The 15,048-nt window shown below is 50.1% G+C and overlaps 1 protein-coding gene across 3 annotated transcripts in view; it reads right to left on the bottom strand.

Moving 5' to 3' along the window:
- GOLM2 (golgi membrane protein 2) overlaps positions 1–9,394 on the bottom strand; it is a 38,439-nt gene extending 29,045 nt beyond the window's left edge. The window contains exons 1-2 of one of the 3 annotated variants that reach the window (XM_029070420.2): positions 8,713–9,394; positions 1,114–1,168 (exon numbers count right to left, since the gene is read on the bottom strand). In XM_029070420.2, coding sequence (XP_028926253.1) covers positions 1,114–1,168; positions 8,713–9,039 — 382 coding nt within the window. In that variant the 5' untranslated portion in view covers positions 9,040–9,394. The remainder of the gene's footprint in view (positions 1–1,113; positions 1,169–8,712) is intronic. The other 2 variants (XM_029070419.2, XM_029070421.2) reach the window with 2 other exon arrangements.
- Positions 9,395–15,048: the final 5,654 nt, after the last annotated feature.

The following is a 15,048-nucleotide window of genomic DNA, read 5'->3' as shown; positions in this document are numbered from 1 at the left end:
AGTGCCTGGCACATAGTAACCGCTTAACAAGTACCTTAATTATTATTACTGTTGTTGTTGAGACTGCAACAGTCAAATCAGTCAACAGCATTTACCAAGAGTCTACTGTGTGCCAAACACTGTACTAAATGGCTGGAAGAGTGTAAGCTTGTTATGGGCAGGGAATATTTCTGCTAATTCTGCTGTACTCTCCCAAGCGCTTAGTACAATGCTCTGCACAGAGGAAGTGCACAATAAATATCACTAACTGATTAATTAATCCTAGAGTTAGAACTGACCACAGGGTCAGAGCTGCTCACCCCACCTGCCAAGTCAGTTGCTGGCTGACCCATCCGTCCCCTGGGGCTATTTTTAGGCCCGCTGAGCGAGGGCCAAGCCGGTGGTAAATTCTTGAGAAAGATTTAGCGAGGACGGAATTTTGATATCTAATCCATTTCCTTTCCTATTTAGTGTTGCTTTCTTCTCCTTCCCTTGAAATCCTCATTCTGCTGGCCAGAAGGTACCTGTGGGAAATATTTTTTATGTATGTCTGCCAATTGCAGCTTTGGCCACCTGAAAGTGAGCGAGAGGGGTGAGGAGGTCAAAGGAGGAGGAGGAAAAGAGAATGAGGGGTGGGTTGGGGAGGGCCCCCCCCACCCTGTTACCTTGCCGGGCCTAAGCTCTCCTCTCGAAGGGCTAGACGCTAGACGGTAAGCTCGCTGTGTGTGTCGCTATATTGTGGCCTTGTCCTCTCCCCAGCACTTAGTTCAGTGTTCTGCACACATTCAGCCCTTGATAAATAGGACTGACTGCCTAGGTTGTCCCGGGACCTCTGACAGAGGGTCATTTGCCAGAAGCTCCCAATGCCCAAATGGTGTTTCCGAAATCCAGCCAACGGCCTGCCCAAACCCAGAAAAATATTCCTTGAGCACCCAGTCGAATCTGTTGATGGTTTCCGCGTCAGACGCTCAGGCTGGCCAAGAAATTTCAGCAGGAGACTGACCATGCAGAAATGCTCCCAGGTCAGACCGACCAACGGCAGAGAGGAAGCTACCTCGCCGAAGAGATCCGCATTCTCCATGGGGGGGTTCTCTTAAGGAAGTTACCTAGCTCATCCTTGGTGAACCGCCTCACCTTTTAGACGATGGATGTCTGCCATCTGATACGATATATTGTTCTGCAACTTGACCTGAAACGAAAGGTAAACCTTTAATTTACTGCACAAACCATAGCTGGCCAGGTTAACCCTGGCTCGGTGAGCACTGATGCACACCGATGATTGCTGATTTAGTAGATGCAAAAAGGTTCCTCTCGATTTAAATGCCGCCGTCCTTCACAAAAAGACGGAGGCAGCCATTTACCAACGTGATCCGGAGGTCTCCTCTCAGAGGTGCAATGTAGCCTAGTGGATAGAGCACGGGCCTGGGAGACAGAAGGACCCGGGTTCTAATTCTGGCTCCGCCTTTGTCTGCTGTGCACAACGGAGAGGTGGCGGAGTCAGGATTGGAATCTGGGACCTTCTGACTCCCAGGCCCGTGCAATATCCACTGGGTCAAGTTGCTTCCCATAAGAAGGGAGAGGGAGCCGGGGAAAAGAGGGCTTAACTGGGGAAGGCCTCTTGGAGGAAATGTACGCCTGTAAACTCGTATCTAAACTGTAAGCTCGTTGTGGGCAGGGAATGTGTCAGTTTATTGTTACATTGTACTCTCCCAATGCTTAGTACAGTATTTTGCACACAGTAAGTGCTCAATAAATACTACTGAATGAATGTGAGAACTTGGGCAGGTCACTTCACTTCTCTGGGCCTCAGTCACCTCATGTTTAAAATGGGAATTAAGACTGTGAGCCCCATTTAGGATAGGGACTGTGTCCAACCTGATTAACCCGTATCTATCCCAATGACTGACACACAGTAAGTGCTTAAATACCATCATCCTCATCAACTCTGTTAGGCTGTACTCTCCTAGACACTTAGTACAGTGCTCTACACACAATAAATGCTCGATCAATATAACCGGTTGACTGAGAAACCCTCTGGGCCCAGGGAAGGCACCAGTTAGAGAACCTGGAAGCGGGCAGTGGAGTGGAGGGCGACAGGAAGCTGGGAAGGGAGAACTTTATGAGGTGACCTCCTGGGTGGCCATTCCGTTCACCCACCCTCGCGTTGTCGGGGCACCGTTCTGACGGGAAGAGAAACGGCCCTTGTATGTAGGGGGTTAACCTGTGATGCTACAGGCAGAAATACTTAAAACGTGCCCCAGTGAGGCCTCTTTCCTTGAGGAGAAGACTCCTTGGGAAAGCATCGGAACGTCTCTCTAGGGCTCGTCTAGACATAGGAGCTGCCCAAGAACAAGAACACGGCTTCCACTTAGGGACCAAGGGGTCAGAGGCGGGAAGTCAGGGTGACAGCCAGGCTTGGCCCAGGAGCCGCAGGTCAGAGAGGGAGAGAGTCTTAATCCCATTTATTGAGCTCTTACTGTGTAGAGAGCACAGTAGTAAGCGCTAGAGAGAGTAGAATATAACAGAGTTGGTAGGCACGTTCCCGCCCACTACAAGCAGAGCACCACAGCCCGCTCCGCAGCCCTGGAAGGTGCCTCAAAAGCAGGAGCAAATAGAAGGGCTTCCATCTCATCTATCTCGCCACCAACCCTTCACCTACGTCCTCCCCTTATATCTCACAAACGAGCCCTCTCCTCACCTTCAAAGCCTTAGTAAAAGCACAACTCCTCCAAACGGTCTTCCCTGACTAAGCCCTCATCCCTTTCTTTTTTTTAAATGGTATTTGTTAAGCATTTACTGTGTACGGGGGTAGACACAAGCTAATCAGGTTGGACGAAGTTCCTGTCCCACATAGGGCTCATGGTCTTAACCCCCATTTTATGCATGTGACGTAACTGAGGCACAGAAATGAAGTGATTTCCCCAAGGTCCCCCAGTAGAAAACTGGAAAAGCTGGGATTAGGACCCAGATCCTGCTGACTCCCAGGCCTGTGCTGTAACTACTAGGCTGCACTGCTTCTCCTTCTCTCATCCCTCTGAAGGCCTGGAAGACGGGTGCCTGGGGCTGGGTGGGCAGAGCTCTGGCCCTCTAGACCCCGGCGGGGATTTGTGAGGCCTACGCCAACCCCACTATTGAGCTTCCACCCCCCTCAAAATGGGGGGGGGGGTGAGGGGGCGGTTCCTCCGGGGACTTTTTGGGGGACAAGAGCCTTGGGGGAAGACCAGAAGGGAATGGAAGAGTGGGAAGGAAAGACAAGAAATCTGGGAGGAGCTGAGTAGGAAAAGTGACAGACAGTAGAGAGGTGCCTGCAATTTAGCAATTAGCTCCTTATTCAACGGGCTCCCAGGTCACCAGCCTCCCTAAGCGTCCACACCTCAGGAGACGTTTTCCCAGCCTGAGAATCAGGTTTTCCACACAAACCACTTCGCCTGAATACAAAAAGCACGGCTAGTGCCTGAGAAGCCCATTCGATTTCCAGTGGAGAAGCTTAAGCTGTGTTCGGGCCGGAAAAAGCAACTGGCAGTCGTTTCTCCAGACCGATAGCCATTGGCGATCTTTAACCTAGCCCAATTCCGCTTTCCACAGGACACCACCTGGGCAGGTGTCATCTGATGACAAGCTCCCTCCTCTGGTGTTCCAAATCCAGTTTTACCATATGCTGAGAGGCCTCCGGCGTGTGCTGGGGGGTGTGGGGAGAGGAAGGGGGCTCGGAGGGTGAGCGGGAGGGGTCTGAAGCGTCCACTTGCTCGCCCATAAACGAAGTCTGAATAGCCCTAAAACCAATGCGATCCCGGCATCGAGAGTAGATACCGAGCACCTGTGTGTACAGCAGGGCACTAAAAGTGGGACAGAACCCAAAAGCATCAACTGACCTTCCGCTGGATGAAAGGCAGCGTACCATCTGCTCATATTACAGTTACCCCAGGGCTTAGCTTAGTGCTTGGCACAAGATAAGCACTTAACATCGCAATTTGAAATTTTTTTTTTATTACTGGGTGCTTGAGAAACTACACAAAGAAGGGATGTGTCTCATTCCCTGGCCACAGGGAGCTTCCACTCTAAAGTGGTTTTCGATGTCTTCTAAAAGGGAAGAATCGCAGAAGCTTGGGGTGATTAGGGATGAAGAACAACACAGAGCCAGACGGCCCCAAATCACCCAGATCTGTGCTGGGCAAATTCATTCATTCAATCGTATTTATTGAGCGCGTACTATGTGCAGAGCATTGGACTAAGCGCTTGGAATGTACAATTCGGCAACAGAGAGAGAAACCCTGCCCAACAACATTCTAAACGGGGGAGACAGACCACGAAACAAAACAAGTAGTCTGGCATCAATACCATCAAGCTACACCACGTACTGTTCTAAGTGCAGGGGGAGATAAAGGTAATCAGGTTGTCCCACGTGGGGCCCACAGTCTTAATCCCCATTTTACAGATGAGGTAACTGAGGCACAGAGAAGTGAAGTGACTTGCCCAATGTCACGTATCAGATGAGTGGTTAGAACTCACGACCTCTGACTCCCAAGCCCTTGCTCTTTCCACAGAGCCACACTGCTTCTCAGGCCAGGGGGAGGGTGTAGTAATAATAATGTTGGTATTTGTTAAGTGCTTACTATGTGCAGAGCACTGTTCTAAGCGCTGGGGGAGATACAAGGTCATCAGGTTGCCCCACATTAGGCTCATAGTTTTCATCCCCATTTTACAGATGAGGTAACAGGCACAGGCACAGAGTAGTTAAGTGACTTGCCCACAGTCACACAGCTGACAAGTGGCAGAGCCGGGAATCGAACCCATGACCTCTGACTCCCAAGCCCGGGCTCTTTCCACTGAGCCACGCTGCTTCGGCAAGGGGTCAGCAGCAAGAATAGTGGGAAGCCAGCTCTCTCCCTCCTACTATGCCTTAACTCACATAAGCCTTTAATGTACCCACTATTTCACATATTCCTTTAATATACCCACTGTGTCTCATCTTCCCCGCTGCCAACCTCTTGCTCACACCCTTCCCACTACCTGAAATTCCCTCCCAAGAAAATACTGTGTGTCCTCCCCATTTTCAAAGCCCTTCTGAAGTTACCTCTTCTCCAGGAAGCTTCCCTTGATTAATCTCTCAGCCCTCCCAAGTGAGGAGCAGCTTGGCCTAGTGGTTAGAGCAAGGACGGGCCCGGGAGTCAGAAGGACCTGGTATCTAACCCCCGGCTCTGCCACTGATCTGCACTATTTCTTTGGGTAATTGCTTCACTTCTCTATTCCTCAGTTGCGTAAAGACTGTGAGCCCCATGTGGAACATGGCCTGTGTCCAACCTGATTAGCTTGTATCTCCCCAGCCTAGACCACAATAAGTGCATAACAAATACCATGAAAAAGTGCCACGATACCACTTCACCCTACCGTATTTACTTGCATAACTGTCCCACTCTGGGGCATAATTTTTACAATTTAAGTATAGCAATCAGGAGAGCAGGAGAAATGAGAAGAAAATAATGGAGAGGAGAAAGAAAAGAAACATAAGACATTGAGCCTGAGAATCTTACTCCTCTTCTGCACTACTTCTCAATGCTGCCTGTAATAGGCAATCAATAAATGGTCCTCCCTTTCCCTTTTTTCAAGAAGAAACTCCTCTTCTCCTCCCCTTAGGGCGGCATGTTCCTCTCACTGCTTATCATTACCGGTATGGAGTACCAAAAAAAAAAAATTATTTTATTTCCTTCTCCAAAATTGGAGGAGGATTTACTCCAAGGCAATTATGTGAGTCAATACGTTAGTCTCCTGCTTTCTCCTACCTGGGATTTATTTTAGAATCTTTCTCCCCTGCCAGACTGAAAGCTCCTTGAGAGCAAAAATCAAGTCGAATAATAATAATAATTATGGGTATTCGTTAAGCACTTATTATGTGCCAGGTGCCGTACTAAGACCAAATCTATTGTCCTCTGGCAAAAGCTCATTACATTACTTGATTATAAGCAGTAGGAGTGCAATAAATGTCACTGAATGACTGATTGAAAACTCCCAGCCTAGTCAGACTTTTACAACCTCCTAGACGAAGCGAAGTCAAACGGTGTCCAATCCGATTAACTTGGATCTACCCCGGCACAGACCAGTTCTTGGCACGTAGTAGTCATTCAATCGTATTTACTGAGCACTTCGATGCGCAGAGCACTGTACTAAGCGCTTGTGAGAGGACAAGTGAGTGCTTAAGTACTATTATTATGGTTAAACATGCATTTTCTGATGGAAGGAGGCACGATTAATATCTCGATTTGCAAATCACCTTCTGTGGGGTGTGGGGGGGCGGGGGGTTGCATGAAGTTTTGCCCCTTGGGATTTTACCCAATTGCCTCTTTCTCACTGGCAAACCCTTCCGAGAAGGCTTGCGAGCAGGTCGCTCCTGGGTAAATTGCTCACCGTCTGTCATCTCCAAGGGGCTCCAAGGGCTTAAATGTGCCCGTCTGCGACAGACCCCGGCCCCCTGCCCAGTGAGAAGCCTGTGGGGTCGCCATCAGCCAAAGATGCTTTTCTGGGCAAGGAGGGGAAGGAAACCTCCTTCCAGGAGGCTGCAGGGCCAGCAAGAGAAGGGGGGGAGGGACTGCTGCTGCTTCCCTGGGGGCTGGAAGAGGAGGGGGGGGCGGGGAGGAGGTGGGGGAGCTGCCACATCGTCCTGGCGACTGCTCCTGCCAGCTCAGCAGCTGGGCCAGGACGAAAGGCGGGGGAACGGGAGGTGGGGAATGGCGGCAGGGCCGGCCTTTTCTCCCGAGCGCTTACTACAGTGCTCTGCATACGGAGGGCGCTCAACCAAGAGACTTTAAGCCCGTCAATGGACAGGGATTGTCTCTGTTGCCACACTGCACATTCCAAGCGCTCAGTCGGGTGCTCTGCAATTCAATTCAATAGTATTTATTGAGCGCTTCCTATGTGCAGAGCACTGTACTAAGCGCTTGGAATGAACAAGTCGGCAACAGATAGAGACAGTCCCTGCCGTTTGAGGGGCTTACAGTCTAATTGGGGGAGACGGACAGACAAGAACAATGGCAATAAAACTCTGCACTCTTACTCTGCACATAGTAAGCACTCAAATACTACTGAATGAATGCACCAACACTCCCGACTGATTGATTCTCCCCCCTCTGGACTGTGAGGCCGTTGGGGGCAGGGACTGCCTTTCTTTATTGCTGTATGGTAAAATAAAAAATGGTGGCATTTGTTAAGCGCTTGCTATGTGCAAAGCACTGTTCTAACCGCTGGGGGATACAAGCTGATCAGGATGTCCCACGTGGGGCTCACAGTTTTAATCCCCATTTTATAGATGAGGTGACTGAGGCCCAGAGAAGTGAAGTGACTTGCCCAAAGTCACCCAGCTGGCAAGCGGCGGAGCTGGGATTAGAACCCACGACCTGACTCCCAAACTCTTTCCACTGAGCCATGCTGCTTCTCACTTTCCCAAGCGCTCAGGATAGTGCTCTGCATACAGTAAGCGCTCAATAAATGACTGAATGGATGAATTGATGGGTTGACGGTGACTCTCCATCCTCATCCTGAGGCACCCCGGGGCCTTCTCCCCATCGATCCAGGGTGGGGATCGGCCTCTACACCGTACGTTGGCTGTGTGCAGGGCACGGGTCTCTCTACTGTTGCCCTCCCAAGCGCTCAGTACAGTGCTCCGCAGAGACTAAGAGCTCGACAGGACTGCGTGACTGACTCAAATCCGACAATGGCTCTTCCCTGAAGGCGCACCTCCTCCAGAAAGCCTTCCCAGGTTAAGCCCCCTCTCTTCGGTGTCACCTCCACTGGCTCCCTTTGCTCTCCCTCCCGCCGCCCAGCACTTATGGTATATCTCTATAATTTATTTCAATCAAAGGCTGTTCACTTTTTTCGATGTCTGTCTCCCCACCCTCGCTCGATTGGAAGCCCGTGGTGGGCAGGGACACTGTCTATGGCTGCTCTGTCCTTTCCAAGCGCTGAGCGGAGCGCTCTGCAGGCATTCATTCATTCAGTCGCACTGATGGAGCGCTTAAATGGTGCAGAGCACTGGACTAAGCGCTTGGGATGGCCCATTCGGCCACAAACAGAGACCATCCCCGCATCAACGACGGGCTCACAACGGGGGAAAGAGACAGCCAAGCCCACCAGAATAAGACATCATCATCGAGTCAATAGAATGAAGGGGGTGGACTGCTCATGAAGAAGATAAACAAGGTAATAAACAACAGATGCATGAAGAAAATAAATATATGCAAATGAGCACAGTGAGGGAAGGGGGGAGCTCGGTCTAGGAAGGCCTCCTAGAGGAGGTGAGCTTCCCAGGGGCTGAGCGGAGCGCTCTGCATGCATTCATTCATTCATTCAGTCGCATTGATGGAGGGCTTACAAGGTGCAGAGCACTGGACTAAGCGCTTGGGATGGCCCATTCGGCCACAAACAGAGACCATCCCCGCATCAACGACGGGCTCACAACGGGGGAAAGAGACAGCCAAGCCAACCAGAATAAGACAACATCACCGAGTCAGCAGAATGAAGGGGATGGGCAGCTCGTGAAGAAAATCGGGTAATAAATAATATATGCATGAAGAAAATAAATAATCTATGCAAATGAGCACCGTGGGGGAAGGGGGGGCTCGGTCTGGGAAGGCCTCCTGGAGGAGGTGAGCTTCCCAGACCGTAATCGCCCCGCAAATCGGAGCGAGCGACCTGAACGAGGGTCCGAGGCGGGGGTGGGCCCGGGGGGCGAGAAGGTCTCACCTTGTCCTCCTCGCACCTCCGGCCCTGTCCCTCTCGGGCCTGCAGCTGTCCGCTGAGGCGGCCGCAGTCGGCCTCCTTCACGTCCATCTGCTTCTTGTGCGAGTCGACGAGGAGCAGCAGGTCGGAGTTGCGCTTCTCCAGGCGGCCGCGGGCCACCTCGGTGCGCTGCACCTGGCCCTGCAGCTCGGCCACCTCCTCCTGCAGCAGGACGTGGCGGGACGACACGCTCCAGTAGTTGAAGGCCAGCACGGCCACGGCCACCAGCAGCCCCAGCAGCAGCAGGGAGGGCAGGCGGCCGGACCGCCGGTTGGCCCCGAACCCCACCATGGGGCCTGCGACCACGGCGACCACGGCGACCACGGCGACCACGGCGTCCGCGGGGACCAGGACCGGCCGCGGCGCCCACCGCCGACGCGGGAGGAGACGGGCCGGCCCGCACGGCGCATGCGCCGGACGCCAGGCGGGGGGCGCGCCAGGCGGGAGCGCGCCGCCGCCGCCACCTCCCCCCCGCGGACGCGTGCACGCGCTCCCCGCCTGAGGAACCGCGGCCCCGTCGGACCGGCCGATCCCGCTCTTTCCCCGCGCCTACGGGAGGAAGGAAGAGAACCGAAAAGCGGACGGGCGGCCCCGTTTATCGGCGGCTCGTCCCGGCCGCCTCTAAGCGAGCCGGGAGCGCGACTTCGTGCCCCCCTCCCTCCCCCGAGCGCGCATGCGCGCCCCCTCAACTCTCGCGAGAACACCCGCGCCGTCTCCTTAGGGCGGCTCCACCTCTCGCGAGATTGAGCCGCCATCTTCGTGAGGGGCCGTTACGGTCGTTGTCGCCCCCCTGGGCGACCAGGCCTCTCGACGTTTTTGCCTTTATTCATTCATTCAGTAGTATTTATTGAGCGCTTACTATGGGTAGAACGCTAATTCATCCGTTCAAGGGTATTTATTGAGCGCTTACTATGTGCAGAACGCTAATTCATCCATTCAAGAGTATTTATTGAGCGCTTACTATGTGCAGAGCGCTTATTCATTCATTCAAGAGTATTTATTGAGCACTTACTATGTGCAGAGCGCTTATTCATTCAAGAGTATTTGTTGAGCGCTTACTATGTGCAGAGCGCTTATTCATTCATTCAAGAGTATTGAGCACTTACTATGGGCAGAGCGCTTATTCATTCATTCAAGAGTATTTATTGAGCACTTACTAAATGCAGGGCGCTTATTCATTCATTCAAGAGTATTTATTGAGCGCTTACTATGTGCAGAGCGCTTATTCATTCAAGAGTATTTGTTGAGCGCTTACTATGTGCAGAGCGCTTATTCATTCATTCAAGAGTATTGAGCACTTACTATGGGCAGAGCGCTTATTCATTCATTCAAGAGTATTTATTGAGCGCTTACTAAATGCAGGGCGCTTATTCATTCATTCAAGAGTATTTATTGAGCGCTTACTATGTGCAGAGCGCTTATTCATTCAAGAGTATTTGTTGAGCGCTTACTATGTGCAGAGCGCTTATTCATTCATTCAAGAGTATTGAGCGCATACTATGGGCAGAGCGTTTATTCATTCAAGAGTATTTATTGAGCGCTTACTAGGTGCAGCGTGCTTATTCATTCATTCAAGAGTATTTATTGAGCGCTTACTATGTGCAGAGCGCTTATTCATTCATTCAAGAGTATTTATTGAGCGCTTACTATGTGCAGAGCGCTTATTCATTCATTCAAGAGTATTTATTGAGCGCTTACTATGTGCAGAGCGCTTATTCATTCATTCAAGAGTATTTATTGAGCGCTTACTATGTGCAGAGCGCTTATTCATTCAAGAGTATTTGTTGAGCGCTTACTATGTGCAGAGCGCTTATTCATTCATTCAAGAGTATTGAGCGCATACTATGGGCAGAGCGTTTATTCATTCAAGAGTATTTATTGAGCGCTTACTAGGTGCAGCGTGCTTATTCATTCATTCAAGAGTATTTATTGAGCGCTTACTATGTGCAGGGCACTTATTCATTCGTTCACTAGTATTTATTGAGCGCTTACTATGTGCAGAGCGCTTATTCATTCATTCAATAGTATTTATTGAGCGCTTACTATGTGCAGAGCACTAAGCGCTTGGAATGGACAAATCGGCAACAGAGACAGTCCCTGCCCATTGACGGGCTGACAGTCTAATCAAGAGGATGTACATCTCATTAAAACAATAGCAATAAATAGAATCAAGGGGGTGTACTGTTAGTATTTGTTAAGCGCTTACTATGTGCGGAGCACTGTTCTAAGCGCAGGGGGAAGGTACAGGGTCATCAGGTTGCCCCACAGTCTTCATCCCCATTTGACAGATGAGGGAACTGAGGCCCAGAGAAGTGAAGTGACTTGCCCACAGTCCCACAGCTGACACGTGGCAGAGCCTGCATTCGAACCCATGACCTGTGACTCCCAAGCTCGTGCTCTTTCCACTGAGCCACGCTGCTTCTCTTCTAAGCACTGGGGGTAGATACAGGGTAATCAAGTTGTCCCACGTCGGGCTCACACTTTTAATCCCCATTTTACAAATGAGGTAACTGAGGCACAGAGAACCGAAGTGACTTGCCCAAGGTCACACAGCAGAGAAGTGGCAGAGTCAGAATTAGAACCCATGACCTCTGACTCCCAAGCCCGGGCTCTTTCCACTAAGCCATGCTGCTTCTTACATAGTAAGTACTTAACAAGTACCATTATTATTATTAATTTTAATAATACCAGTGTTGTTAACCACGGCAGCTGGTTGCAGTCGCCTCAGGGAGGGAGGCGGGGCAGCAGGGTGGCTTATTTCTCCCCTTGGGCACTAGGCCATGCTGCTTCTTCGAGGTTCTCAAGGGTAACTGCCAATAGTTACTGCCAATGGAGAAGCAGCGTGCCTCAGTGGAAAGAGGCCGGGCTTGGGAGCCAGAGGTCATGGGTTCGAATCCCGCCTCTGCCACTTGTCAGCTGTGTGACTGTGGGCAAGTCACTTCACTTCTCTGGGCCTCAATTCCCTCATCTGGAAAATGGGGCTTAACTGTGAGCCTCATGTGGGAGAACCTGATTATCCTGTATCTATCCCAGCACTTAGAACAGTGCTCTGCACATAGTAAGCGCTCAACAAATACCAACTTTATTAATAGTACCTGGAGAATAATAATAACATATTAATTGTTGTATTTAGGTGCTTACTATGTATCAAGCACTGGGGTAGATACAAAATAATCAGTTTCCAATAGGGCTACTAAGTAGGGGAGAGAACAGGTGTTGAATCCCTATTTTTACTAATGAGGGAATTGAGATCCAGAGAAGTGAAATCAATCAATCATACTTATTGAGCACTTATTCATTCTTTCATTCATTCAATCGTATTTATTGAGCGCTTACCATGTGCAGAGCGCTGTACTAAGCGCTTGGAATGGACAATTCGGCCACGGAGACAATCCCTGCCTAACAACGGGCTCACAGTCTAAACAGGGGAGACAGACAACAAAACAGAACAAAACGAAACAATGTGTGCAGAGCACTGTACTAAGCACTTGGGAGAGTAAAATAGACCAGATTTGGTAGACACGTTCCCTGCCCATAGGGAGCTTGCTATTGTTCTTGTCTGTCCGTCTCCCCCGATTAGACTGTAAGCCCGTCAAAGGGCAGGGACTGTCTCTATTACCGATTTGTACATTCCAAGCGCTTAGTACAGTGTCTGCACATAGGAAGCGCTCAATAAATACTATTGAATGAATGAATGAAAGCTTATAGTCTAGAGGAGGATCTTGGGGTTTAGCTAACAGTAAACTCCTCTAGACTGTAAGCTCTGTGGGGGCTAGGTCCATGTCTACTAACTCTATTGTAGTGTGTTTATTACAGCGTCCTGCACACAGTATGAACGGTTGAATGATTGATTGATCTAATAGTCTCAGTGGAAAGAGCCCGGGCGTGGGAGTCAGGGGTCATGAGTTCAAATCCCAGCTCTGCCACCTGTCAGCTGTGTGACTGTGGGCAAGTCACTTCACTTCTCTGCCCCTCAGTTACCTCATGTGTAAAATGGGGATGAAGACTGTGAGCCTCACGTGGGACAACCTGATGACCCTGTATCTCCCCCAGTGCTTAGAACAGTGCTCTGCACATAGTAAGCGCTTAACAAATACCCACATTATTATTGTTATTAGTCCAGGCCCTCGGGTAGACTTCATTCCTGCCGGGTCTCTCAGAAGGCAGCAAGGCTTAATAGGAAGAGTAGGGGAACGGGAGTCCGGAGACCTGGGTTCTAGTCCTGACTCCCCCACTGACCTGCTGGGGGGGCTTTGGGTAAATCATGAACAGGGAATGTGTCTGTTTATGGTTGGATTGTACTCTCCCAAGCGCTTAGTACAGTGCTCTGCACCCACACAGGCCTGGGAGTCAGAAGGACCGGGAATCCATCGCCAACTCGGCCGTTTGTTTGCTGTGTGACCTTGGGCAAGTTCGTTAACAATCCTGTCTGCTCAGCCTTGCCTCAGTCATTCGATGGTATTTACTGAGCACTTACCGTGTGCAGTGCATTGGACTAAGCCCTCGGGAGAGTAGAGTGTACAGAGTTGGTAGATATTTCCTGTCCACAATGAGCTTACCGTCTAGAGGGAGTTTAGGGCCTCTTGCACTCTCCCAGGGCTCAGTACCGTGCTCTGCCCCCAGCAAGCACTCAGTACATACCGTTGATTAATTGATTGGTTAATTGATTACAGTTTCCCAGCCTTGCCCAATAAGCACACGGATCGATGTGCTCAAAGATCCTCCCGTCCCAAACGAAGCCCGAATAGCCGTCGGAACTTGGGACAGGCGCAGAGAGTGCCCAGTAAGTACCCAGGGGTATAATCCTTGGCAAAGTCATCTGGAAGAAGTAGGCACTCGAAAAATGCTCTTGATTGACTGAAGTAGGGATAGTAGTGAGTGAGTAAGCGCTTGTTACAGTGTTCTGCGCACGGTAAACGCTCAATAAATACTATTGACTGACGGTGGGATGGTTAACGAGGTTGCATTCCCTTTTGCTGCCACGAGATGGCGCGGACTGTCCCGCTGCGTCTAAATAACCTATTATTATTATTATTACTATGGTTATTATTATTATTATTATAGAAACCTGCATTTCCTCCTGCAAGTTCCGCTTTCCTGGGTCGCAGTCCGAGCTGGAACCCTGCATTGCATGCCGTTTGCAGCCGCAGGAGCGCGGCTCAGTGGAAAGAGCACGGGCTTTGGAGTCAGGGCTCATGAGTTCGAATCCCAGCTCTGCCACTTGTCGGCTGTGTGACTGTGGGCAAGTCACTTAACTTCTCTGTGCCTCAGTTCCCTCATCTGTAAAATGGGGATTAAGACTGTGAGCCCCACGTGGGACAGCCTGATTCCCCTATGCCTACCTCAGCGCTTAGAACAGTGCTCGGCACATAGTAAGCGCTTAACAAATACCAACATTATTATAATTATTATTTACCCAGTGCCTGCAGTCACCCTCTGACAGAGACCATCGGCTAGAGTCATCAAACCTGCAATGCTCTCTTAGTGTGTGTGTAAGCTCGTTGTGAGCAGGGAATGTGCCTGATTATTGCTGTATTGTACTCTCCCAAGCGCTTAGTACAGTGCTCTGCAGGCAGTAAGCCCTCAATAAAGACGCTTGAATGAATTAATGTGTGAATGCACTCACATGCCACATCTCATCCCCAAACCCTTGCATTTGGGAAAAACGGCTACATGACTTTTGCCTTTGGCTGAAACTGGGAGCCTTTCTGTGACAGGGATTAGGACTTTTTAGCCATAAAACTTCAAGCTGACCTTGACAGCAGGAAATGAATGCCTTGCTCGGAAGCTATGTGGTCTATTGGAAAGAGCATGGGCCTAGGAGTCAGAAGACCTGAGTTCTAAAACTAGCTCCTCCACCTGCTGTTGTGTGAGCCTGGGCGAGTGACTTAACTTCTCTGTACCTCAGTTTCTTCATCTATAAAATTTGGATGAGACCCATTCTCCCTCTCCCTTAGCTGAGAACCCAGTGTGGAGCAAGGACTGTGTCTTACCTGCTTTAATCATAGCTGCTTCAATGCTTAGTTCAGTGCTTGATGCACAGTAAGTGCTTAACAAATACCACGAGTATTATTATTGCTTCTATCGTACCCTCCCAAGCATGTTGATAAGTACTTACAAATAGCTCTCAGTAGGTACTCTGTAAATATCACTGCTTGACTGACTGAATGAATAACTGGTTGGTTGAATTATTGTTTACCCAGACTGCCAGGAAGCAAGTCTGGGGGTTTGACTGTCCCCATTTTGATTTTTTTATGGTATTTGTCAAGCACTTACTATGTGCCAGACACTGTTCTAAAT

Source organism: Ornithorhynchus anatinus, chromosome 8, assembly GCF_004115215.2.
Source record: "Ornithorhynchus anatinus isolate Pmale09 chromosome 8, mOrnAna1.pri.v4, whole genome shotgun sequence".
Taxonomy (NCBI): domain Eukaryota; kingdom Metazoa; phylum Chordata; class Mammalia; order Monotremata; family Ornithorhynchidae; genus Ornithorhynchus; species Ornithorhynchus anatinus.
Note: the sequence above shows the minus strand (reverse complement) of the source record. Positions and strands in the feature narration are given on the sequence as shown.